This window comes from Cannabis sativa, chromosome 9, assembly GCF_029168945.1.
Source record: "Cannabis sativa cultivar Pink pepper isolate KNU-18-1 chromosome 9, ASM2916894v1, whole genome shotgun sequence".
Taxonomy (NCBI): Eukaryota; Viridiplantae; Streptophyta; class Magnoliopsida; order Rosales; family Cannabaceae; genus Cannabis; species Cannabis sativa.
The window spans coordinates 53,727,363-53,739,296 of record NC_083609.1 but is presented as its reverse complement, the minus strand read 5'-3'; the positions used below and the strand labels follow the sequence as shown (position 1 = coordinate 53,739,296).

General features: G+C 28.4%; 2 protein-coding genes across 2 annotated transcripts; one reads left to right on the top strand and one right to left on the bottom strand.

The window, feature by feature from the left end:
* Window positions 1–228: 228 nt before the first annotated feature.
* On the bottom strand, window positions 229–1,563 carry LOC115723881 (uncharacterized). Its single transcript, XM_030653345.2, has 2 exons — window positions 792–1,563; window positions 229–698 (listed from the first exon to the last, which is right to left on the bottom strand). Exons 1-2 carry the CDS (start codon window positions 1,561–1,563, stop codon window positions 229–231), a joined length of 1,242 nt encoding a protein of 413 aa, XP_030509205.2.
* Window positions 1,564–4,348: 2,785 nt separating this feature from the next.
* Window positions 4,349–5,089, top strand: LOC133031484 (uncharacterized). Its single transcript, XM_061104993.1, has one exon. The coding sequence runs from the start codon at window positions 4,349–4,351 to the stop codon at window positions 5,087–5,089; it is 741 nt and encodes a 246-aa protein (XP_060960976.1).
* The last annotated feature ends 6,845 nt before the right edge of the window (window positions 5,090–11,934 follow it).

Genomic DNA, 11,934 nt, shown 5'->3' with positions numbered 1-11,934 from the left:
TATTCTTGTTGTCCCAATACCATTTTTGAACCAAAGAGTGAAGACATTATAGTAAAGTTGCTATTGGTAACTCTCTTACTTCTTTGAGTACTGCATTCACAGATTATGCGATGTTCGATGTCATTGTTTTGTATCACTTGTTTTGGCTGTATAACCTTGTCCACTTACTGTTTCCAACTTCGTTGACCAGATAGTCTCTTATGCCGCTATGAATATTGTCTAAATCTCTCATGTTTTTTTTTCATATACAGCAGCATTGTAAGCTTTGGAAGCTCCATTGAATGCATTCTTGAGTTCATCTCCACCATTTTTGAACTTGGTCTTGATATTTTTTAGCAAGTGGTAGCAACAAACCCCATGCATGAGGTTTGAGAAGTTTGTATTTGCTGCTTTCGCAATACTTTCATGTCTGTCTGAAATAATGCACTGCCCTTCTCTTTCACTGTATGATTCTTTTAGCTTGCTGAAGAACCAGTTCCATGAAGTGTCATTCTTAGAGTCTACTATTGCAAATGCTAGTGGAAATATGTGTCTATTTGCATTTTGTGCACTAGCTATTAATAATGCTGCACCATGTTGATTTTTTAAGAAAGTACCATCCGTGACTATTATTGGATTGCAGTGTTGCCAACCTTTGATGGAAGCACCTATTGCGAAGTATAGGTATTTGAAGTGGCCATTTTCGTCTGTGACAAGGTCTGTGATTGTTCATGTAATTCAATAAACCATTTAGTATATTATATTTTATAATTTTGTTTGGAAAACTTGGTTTTAGGGTTGTCAAGTAGTACCTGGGTTGCATTTTTCCATCATGTATAAGATTCCTGGTATTTCAGAGTACGATTCGTGTGGACAGCATCTTGCATCTACAATAGCTTTTTCTCTAGCCCTCCATGCTTTTTGGTAAGATATGGAGACACAATAGTCATCTGCCATGTCATCCACTATTTCATTTGGTGTGTAGTCTCTCTTTGGCTTTACAAATTTGGTTCTTATTACACTACCAATCAGGTTGCTTGTTGCATTAGGATGGTCTACAGATGTGACATCTATTGAGCATGTATGAGAATGCTGAATCTTTCTGATTTTGAACATGTTTGTTTTTCCATGTTTTGATGCCAAGAAACTCCATGTACAATTTTCATCGATGCAAACTAGCTTATAGTCAAGTTTGGAGGATCTCTTTACCTTGAAGGATTGATTTCTTCTTATAGAGTATAGGCTGACAGCATTTTGTAGAGTTTCTTTGTTTGAAAAAACTTGTCCAACAAATATGTTATCAACATGAGGATCTGAGATCACCTGACTTGTTGCTTGCTGGCTTGTTTCAATTGCATTTTCAACTTGATTGATTACGAAGTCTGCCATGTTTTGTGCATACTCTGTCCTTGTAGGTATAGCTTGGGTGATTTGCATTGTATGTTCAGAGTAGTCGTGATTGATGGAGTTGTTACCAATATTTTCTGTTGGAATGGCTGTCGAAAGGTTTACCATCATAGGGTATTTGGTCTCATCATCATCTTTTTTTTTTTTTTCTGATTTGTTCATAAAATTTGCAGCCATTGTCATCTATAATCTTCATGGGTGGTATTCCTAATTTAATTTGGAATTGAACATCAATGTTTTGTTTACTTCTGTCCAAACCCAAAGTAGAACATATTGTTTGTGCAAGTAGGTTGTAAGAACATTTTGATGGTATTAATATCCCTGTCACTTTAAAATCTGTGTAGTTTGTTTTGTCCACTCATTGTCCATTATAAAATATCATAACTGTTCTTGGATCTTCCATATCAAACTGTCATCAATCAATGCAAATGTAACTTTTGTTATAAACAGTTTTGAATATTCTAAGTATTTTTTTTTTGTTGACAAATATACGTATAAAAAATGATTTTCTCACATAATTATTGAAAGTATTTTTGTATAATAATCAGTTATGTATTTTTAATTTTTATAATTACCTATTTTGGTAGCTTTTGGTGGTGCGATTAGGAAAGGCAGAGGAAGACGATGAAGATGTACATGTCGTCGATTACACTGCGGAAGGTAATTTTTGCTTAACCTTTGATTTTTGATCGCATTTGCTGTGTCGACTGTTTGGTTGATATGTCGTAATGTTGTCTGATTGCTTCGTTGGTTCTGAATTAATGTTGATCGGCTAGCTGTGATTTTTTGTAACTGAAGCTTTTTTTTTGTTCTTTAATGGAGATTTTTTTTTTGAGAGAAGTTTTACAGCTGTGATATTGATTTGTATAATCGCAGGGAAGCGATTTTGAAAATCGTTATTGCAGTTTTCAAAATCGAAATTTGTTTTTAGGATGTTCGATCGGTTGTCGAACGAAACCTTTTTTTTTTGTTCGTTAATGGTTTTTTTTTTTCAAGATTTGATTTGAATTCTCAGATTTTGAATTATAGATTTATAGGTTTCCTTTTTTTTAATATAAATCACGCGCTGTTTAAGAAATTCAATCCCTTGATTTTCGGATGATTACAGCGCGTTGATGAAACGAGATTGCAGGCTGGGTTTATTTTGGATTTACGGTAGGGGTGATGACGTGTCACGTTATTAGGATTGCATTAGATTAATTAACGTCATTTATGTTAACAGATTGTAAATTACGTATATATACGAAAATTTCCCATTTAAATTTTCTTGAAATTCTAATGTGTGTATTCTTAATTGTGATGACAGAATTCTAGACGCATGGATTAGATTATGAAATAGGGGAAAATCCATTTTTAGTAATTGCTTACTTTTGATGCAAGTATGAGATTAATAGGTACAAATGTGGTTTATATAACTACTAATTTGTTTTGTTTGTCTATGTAGTTTGAATTTAGTCCTCATATTCTTTTTCCTGCTATTTCCATTTTGGGATATACTTTTGATGTGTAAGCAAATCATTTCTTATGTGTATATATTATTGGTACATTTCAAAAATTCCTGAATCATTTGAATCGGTTCAGAATTATTTGGGATCTTTTGTGTACCCTTTGTTGGAAGAAACTCGAGCGCAGTTATACTCAAGTATGGACACGCTGCATCATAGATTACCTTATGCCAAGGCAGTTGCTTTTGAGAAAAAGTTAATTTATCAAGTTCAAGTTGATTACTGGAGGAACAGATTCAATGATAAAACTTTGCCTGGAGACATGATGCATGATTTTAGTGAATGCTAAACCAGAAACAGGAAGATTATGGGCCTTTATATCAGTCACTGAGGATGAGAAGGGGAATGATAGTAACTCTAATTGTACTACTAATTTCAAAGCCAAGTCTTCAAAGAAATTTGAACTAGATATGCAGATGAAGACATCATTGTTTGTTGTTTTCCTGGGGAATTTGACCACCAACAAAAGGGTTTGGATTGGAAGGCATTGCATATGTCATGCAATCTTGACATATGCAATATGAATGAGTCTCAGACTAGTGCAGTTCTTGCTTGTCTTGTCTTCACATGATACACTGCAAGAGCAGAGATGGTTTTGAGCTTATATGGGGTCCACCTGGGACAGGAAAGACGAAAATCAATGCTACACTTCTTAAAGATCAACTACACAACTCTTATTTGTGCACCAACAAATGTTGCAATAACTGAAGTGGCTTCTCGAGTCTTGACTGACACCAACAAAATCACTTCAAAAGTACAACCTCATACATACTCACTCGTAGTAACTCCTAATGTCCCCCACTTGTTCTAACAGAACAGAACAAGTACATATCATCTTATAAAAATAGAAATAATTACATATACACTTGTGTGTACAAATGGATGTGATCTTCGATCCACCAAATGAAAAATCCTTCTCGATTGAATTGAAGTGGGTTTCTTTGATATAATCCTAGATTTTAATCAAGTAAAACGATAGAGAAGTACCACGCCATACCTAGAAATCAACCGAAACCCTTGTCTTGTCTTGTCGAAATCTTCCAAAACTCTCACATCTGCCTCATTATCCCCACCACCAGTCGCCATATCTGTTTCTGGAAACTAATGAGCAACGGAAAAGAAACTCAAGGAATCGTTGGAAGGAGTCGATGAGTTCGTTGAGAATAATGTGGGAATAAAATAAAAAAGATAAAAAAAAACGTGAAAGGGGTAAAAATGACCTTACAATCAACCCACAAAATCCAACGCCTCATATTAATCCTACTCCTAATAGAATGTAGATTTGAATTACATTAAATAGTGGTCTGACTCCTTATTATCGTTTTTCATCTCACCCTCTCTCTTTCCTAAGCTAATTGAATACATTTGATAACCCTAATTTCAAAACTTCTAAAGCTCAAATTTTTCTTAAACTTTGTAAATTAACAAAAATTAATCATTTCTTTGAGTGATTAATTATGATTTCTCCTGAAGTAATTGGTGATCCTCGTTACGATATATCACCCTATAGATATAGTTATACTACTCAACCTAACACAATAGAAGAAGAGCCACATGCTCCTTTCTTTACCATTAACTTAAATGCCAAGTTCATTCTTGTTCCACACCTATCTATTATGGAAGATGAAGATGAAGAATCTTTATTCGATGACGACGCTGGAAATCCAACTGCTTTTTTAGAAAATATTGGATGGATTTCGTACGAGACATTGATGAAGAGCGACGTTACTGAAACCATAGTTTACGTTCAAGACATGCTTGCTGCGATCTATCTTCCTTCTCTCTCTTATATTGCCGATCGCATTATTGATTGCTGTAAAAATATGATAAACAACAACGATTATGATCATAATTTGAATGAAGAAGTCGGTGTTAATATTTCCGTTGAAGTTTTGGTTTATGAACTACCTCAACTTGATGACGACGACGACTACGACGACGACGACGACGATGATGACGACTTTGATATGAATCATGTTCCAATTTGCTTTGTGGCGGCAAGTGAAGAGTCAATCGAGAAATTAGAAAAAGTTTGGGTTAAGGATAATCCAATTTTTTGTTCGATTTGTTTGGAGGATGTTTCGGTTGGTTTGGAAGCTGCTAAGTTACCATGCACTCACGCGTATCATGAAGGATGTGTTGTTGAGTGGCTACAAGTTAGTAAATTTTGTCCAAATTGTAGAGTCGAGATAGTTTAATAATCATGTACTTAACAAATATTTACTCATATATAAGCTATGTTTGGACCATTTTAATTATTATATTATGAAGTTGTGTATTATATAAACATCTTGAAGGAGTTCATTAACAAAGTTTTATGATCCGTTTTGTTTAGTGAGTATATTATTATTTTTTATTTTAGTGGTTGCTTCAAAAACTAACGATATTCATGATTCTATAGTATTATGTTTAATGTAGTTGTTTTTTCTTGTAACATCATTTTGATCATTACTAAATGGATGAAAAATATAGGCTTTGTTCGCTAACAAAATGAAAACAAAATTTAAGCAACTAATTCAATTCTTACTATTTCAGGTTTTTTTTTTAATTAAAAATTTGAAAACAAAATGAAGAAGTGGATATTTGGTATCTTATTTTTTATTTTATTTTTTAATATTGTAGTTTATTATTTACCTCTTATAAAATACATAAAATACTAAAAGATATACAAATAGTAGTTACTCCATTGTTATTCTTGTCTCATTTATTTGTTGAACTATGCAATTAAATAAGTAAATTTTTAATTAGTTCTATTTTCAATATTGAATTTTATTTTGTTAAGCACTAACAGCACTGCTCATTATCTTGCTTGTAATGCTTGGATGAGTTTTTAAAAGCTCTTAAGATTGCTCACTACAGAAAACAATATTTGTTATATTTTTTCTTATTTAATATTTATGTATAGTAACAAATTTTTTTGTCACAATTTTGAGGCGGTGAGCGTTCGGGGCCCGAGGCGCACGCTTGGCTCACGTACCCTCAAGGTCAGCCCTATTTTCTGTCAAACTCTACAATATTTACAGGCATACTAAATAACATTTATGTTGTTGATCTTATGTGTGGTACCACAAATTATTTTCCAAATTAAGGTTACAAGCTTCTCTTTGATGATACATAAAAGAGGAATTGTGTCATGTCATATTGATATTGTAAGGAAATAAAAATGACAGAGTTACAGGTCAAGTTATTTATTAACTAACATTATTATAAAATTATATGATATTATTGTTCATTAACACAAATAAGGTATCAAACGAAAAAATCAAAAAAAAAAACATGATGAGAAAACTAAGAGTACATAAAGTTGCAGGTTTTCAATCTTTGACATGCATTGTGTTATTGAGAATAATCTAGCTAATATAGACATGGATACTCTAGCTCGGTTTGCTTTATCGTTACATATGAATATAATCAATAAACAAGCCTAGATCTATGTCCACATTAATTCCACATATAAATCCAAATTTTGAATCTTTTTCCCCTCAACAAAATACTTAACAAATGAGAACATATATATCATGCTATCTCTACACACAAATAATAAATAAAAAAAAAAGGAAAACACATAAGTTAAACCCAAAATTAATCATAATAAAATGAAATACATTTTAAGAATGGAAACAAAAAGAACACACACCTAGACAACCCGGTTGGAATGTCACCATCCAAAACTACCTGAAAGGAATTACTACATACTTTTCACAACATAAGGCATTGTAGAGAAATCTATGTCGCCATGTTCATAAAATCCAAGCACGACAAACTAAGAAGGTAGCAACATACGAAATGACTCCACTGCTACCAATGCAAGATGATTCTTATTGTCACATATCAATGAATATTATATGCATTGCAAAACCCATTATCATCTTAGCAACAAGATGTTTGCAGTTGATAATTCTTGAATAAAAAATTATTTGTCATGTTTTTTAACTTAATTTGTGTGTATTTTGTTTATTTTTTAGGTCTTTTCTTTCCTTTCAGTGTTATTTAGTATTTTTGTGTTCTTTTGGGTAATTTAGAGTTGTTAGTGATAATTATAAATTTTATTTGAGTTTTGGTATTTTTTAGGTCTTTTCTTTCCTTTCAGTATTATTTTATATTTTTGTGTTCTTTTGGGTAATTTAGAGTTGTTAGTGATAATTATAAGTTTTATTTGAGTTTTGGTGAAGAAAAGAGTTTAATAGAGAAAATAAAAGATTTTGCTAAAATTTTGCAGGGATTTTGCTGCAGCAAAAGTAGCAGTGGCTGAATGTTGAAATTAATGTAGAAAAAAGATGACGTGACAATTCATTAATTGATGTGGCAAAAATTAGCTGAGGTAGCATGAATACATGTGGATTGTGGCTAATTTATGAGGAAATTTCTAGAAAATTCATAAGGCACGTGTGGAATTAATTTTATGAAATATATTTTTGTGAAAAAAGAGGGATAATGTTACCTAGCCTCCATTACACTATTTGGGGGAACACAGTTTCTTAGCAGCCACCATTATTGAAACTACTAAGGGAATGAAGAAAAAGAAGAAGAATAAGAAGAAAATGAGTGCACAAGAAAGAAGGAAGAAGGAGGAGCCATTCATATTGTTTCTTCCACTGCTTTAATCCTTGGGAATTTTTTAGTTTTATATGAAAATGATAAAATAATTCTACAAATACTATTAGCTAAAATAATACACAATTATTGAGGTATTTATACAGAAATCATAAAAATAAAGCCATCAAATCATGAAAACACCCTGCCATTCTAGTTTCAAGTTTTTTTTTTTTTTGCTGATTTTTTTTTTTTTTTGGTTATCTCCTCTGTTGTCTTTTTGTTTATTATAGATATGTTTTCTTTCTTATTAATATTTCTAAAAAAAATATTAGTTTCACTAAATAAAAAAAATACTAATTATTTTATTTTAGCTCATACTATTACAATTTATTTTTCGAGACAATTATTTTAATATGTGAAAAATATAAATATTTGCTATCACAAAAAATAATGATCCAAATAAAAAGTATAATTTATTTTATATATATTCATATATTTGAGCATTAACATTAGGCACCAGTAATTGTAGTACTAATACCACCATGAGGTAACTTTTTTTATTAATGATTAGTGATATTTCACAAAAATTATTAAATTAAAATCTTTAAGGCCCAATTTTTAATTGCAATAACATATCACACCTTATACGTAATAGTTAGACATCACTACCATTTCCTTTTATATCATGTTAACTAAAGAATAAATATTGTTAATTTAAGTAAAAATTAATTAATTATACCAACTAACTTCACAAAATATTATATTTTATTATTATTATTTTCATATTTAAAAGTAACCATGTATTGTTGTTTAAGATAGTTTCACATTCTTTCAGTAACTTTTGTTACCTTTAAACATGTGTGATAAAATTACAGAGTTAGGATAAAGTACACTTAATATCAAAATTAATAAAGTCAATTTTTTTAGTATTAACGATTCTAATATTAAGATACTATTTGGTTTCTTTATAAGTTCTTTTAGGAATTTATCAGAAATGTTTCAATAAGATAAACTCATTTAAAATACTATTATGTAAGTTTTAAATATCAAATTAGAAAAAAAAAATTGTAATCTATTAAAGTTCGTTTAATTTTATAGTTTGATTACTTTTTCGTTAACAAAATATAAAATAAACTAAAAGGTTACTTTTTATTTCAATCATTTTTCTAGATTCAGCAAAGAAATATATGATTTCCATATATTAAAATGATCATCTTAAGAAAGTAGGTCGTGATGATATTGAGCTCAATCAACTAACGATGTGATGTAAAAAAAAAAAAAAAGAGATAAGTGGACATACTTTTATGAAAATTTATTGAAATTGCTATATAAAAGAAGTGTATGTAAATTACAATATAAAGGTTACTCTTTTTTTTTTAGACATATACTAAAATTGTTATAAAATAAACTTATGTAAAATATAATCTAATAAATAATAAAATACTTCTTGGTAATATAAGAAATTAGTTGGTACATTGAATTTTGTTTAAGTGAAAAATTTGGTAGTATATCTTGTTTTCTTATAAGTTATTTTAAAAATTTGTAAAAAATATTTTATAAAATTAGAATATGATTTATAAAGAGAAGCATGCAATATGAATGCTTGACAGTTAGAGTCTTATTTAAAAAAAAAAAAAATAGTGCTAAATCGTAAAGTAATTGAATTATAATGAGTTTCTCTTATGTATATTTTAACAATTTATATAAAATTTAATTGTTTGAAGAAATTTTTAAAAAAGAAAAATATATTCCTATCAAATATATTGACCAATACAGAATTATTATAAGAAAAATCAATTGTAATGTATATATATATAGTACAAAATAATAATTGGTCAAAACATATAAATTCTTTCATAAACATAAATATAATCATTTATAATTTAGACGTTTTATAAAAATATTGTAAAAAATATGAGTGAATGAAAAGTTACATAATGTATGAATTATTCAGCGAGATTATATGTGTATTTAAGAGATTATCATTAACTAAATAAATATAAAACTAAATATGTATTCATAATACTTTTATTATTACAAAACGACAAAAAAAATGAAATTATTTATATATAAAAAAAACCCAAGCAAAAACATGTGACATCTTCTTCTTTTTTTTTTTTTTTTACTTTGTATATTTTCTTTCTTTTTTTTTTTAATAAAATTTTGAATTTTTTCTAATTTTTGGTAACTTATGCTTTTAATCTCTATATCATAATTAATAGATAAAAAACTTCTCTTAAAAATTGATAACTTATAAACATCTTCATCTACAATACATAATATTAACACTAATAAAAAATAAAATCATAAATATAACTTATAAAAATATTAATCATCAACAAAATCTTTATGTAATATAGATAGGTTGATTTTTTTAATCTTCACATATTCTATACTTTTCTATTAACTCATAATATACAATTCAATATATAATAATAAATTCATAATTTTTAACTATCATAAAGTTATGTATAATAGTTTTAAAATATAAAAATTATAATTAATTTATTTAGTAAGATATAATGCATGTATACACATTTTTTTTAGCTCTAACTATATATATACACTTAAAAATAATTGAGTTTTTATTAATCTGATTATTTAAATAATTTTAAAAGTTAATAAATTTAGAGTACAATTCTTATTTTTTTTAAAAAAATAGAGACGGCAAAATGCTTATTTATTTTATACACATTGCATTGATATTACTAAAACACACTAGGATTTAATGTGCCAAATCAGTTTTATATTAACCATATAAGATGAAAAGTAAGAGAAAGATCACAACTCAGTATCGAGAATATTTAACATCAGTAATAGTTTAGAGAATTTTTTTTTAAATCAGGAGAAAAAAAATACTTACTAATTTATTTTTATAATAATTTAAATTGTGTACAAGCTGTAAAATTAATCATGAATTTCAATCATAAAATATATAAACTTCACTATAAAATATAAAATTATTTTAATATATATAATTTTCAATTATTATTAAAACCGCGCGAAGCGCGGTACCATTCCCTAGTTGAAACATAAAGGAAAGTGGTAATCGTGAGATTAATATCAAAAATTCGTTGTACAGCGTAAATTTCTCTTAATCCTTTGTATTTTGTTTTTATACTTCTTTATTTCATTTGGGTATTTTTAATAATCTTGAGCATGAACTAATTTTCTTGTAGTTAGAACTTTTAATGAATCTTGGATTGTAAATTTTATTAATGTTTTATAAATGTTTTTAGTAATAAGTTTTGCTCATTCAAGGATGCTTAATATTTGTCTACCTACTTTTGCTTGATCATCAATTGTAAGTTGTTAGCTAATCTTGATGATCCACACCTTGGAAAAGTGTGATGTGTATGGTATAAAAATATTTTATTTACCTTGTATGACCCAAGGAACATTGATGCTTAATTTGTATTCTCTAAATGGTCAAATAGCTCATACATCAGATGAGCTACTCTAAAGTTATTTTAAAGAATAGTACTGTAGCTTCTCTAAATGTAGCTAGAACTATTTATTGAGTTATATTTATTTTATTATTATTTTACTCTCTCACTCCTCTCTCATACCATCTCTTTATTTATTTTAATGATTTTTTCCTATAATTTTTTATAAATGTGTATTGAAAATAATAATATTTAAATGATATGAAGATAAAAATAGAGAAGCTGATGTATGATGTAAAGTAAAAGTTTGAGGTAAAATAAAAAAAAAAGTACAGTTTTAGTAAAGTATTATAAAAGATAGAGTAGAGAAGCTGTTAGGAGTGCTCTTATCACTTTATTTAATTTTAGCACACAATTCTAGTAAAAGTTAATTGCCAAATTTTTTACTTTCCCCCGAGCTTTTTCATTTTTCTCATTCTCATTTCACATAAATAATAATTAATTTTAGTTTAAACTAATTTGTTTTATTCAATTCATAATCAACTATAAATTGCACCAAAAATAGATCAAAGCAAAATAATATAGGGAATTTCACTTATTAAGTAAAATAATATGAAAAAAAACCAATCAAAACAATACGAACAAAGAATACACAATATAACTAAATTTTTTGACAAATTGAAAACGGAAAAATGCCTATTCAATACTAAGTTTTAATTTGATACAAAATAAACAAAAACTGTCAAACAACACAGCAAATGGTATTAGTCCTTAAACCACAACCAAAATTCGATTAGTTAGTTAGTTTTTAACTAACTTAACTGTCAAAAAGGACAACAAGTATTATTAGATCATTTAGCCTATATAAAGAGAACTACTCCTCTCATTTCATAAGAGAATAGAAACACAAAAATAAGTGCAAGAACAAGAAAGACACAACACAATAGAGAGAGAAGTTTGAGTGAGAAATGGAGAGAGATATCCGAGAGAGAGGGGGATTGGGAAATTGTATTGAGCAACATTGACGATTATGTTCGCTCGAGTTAGTAAGTTAATGAGTATTGAGAGATTACACCATAAATGATATTTCCTTATAGTTTCTGAGAATGATATCTCTAATT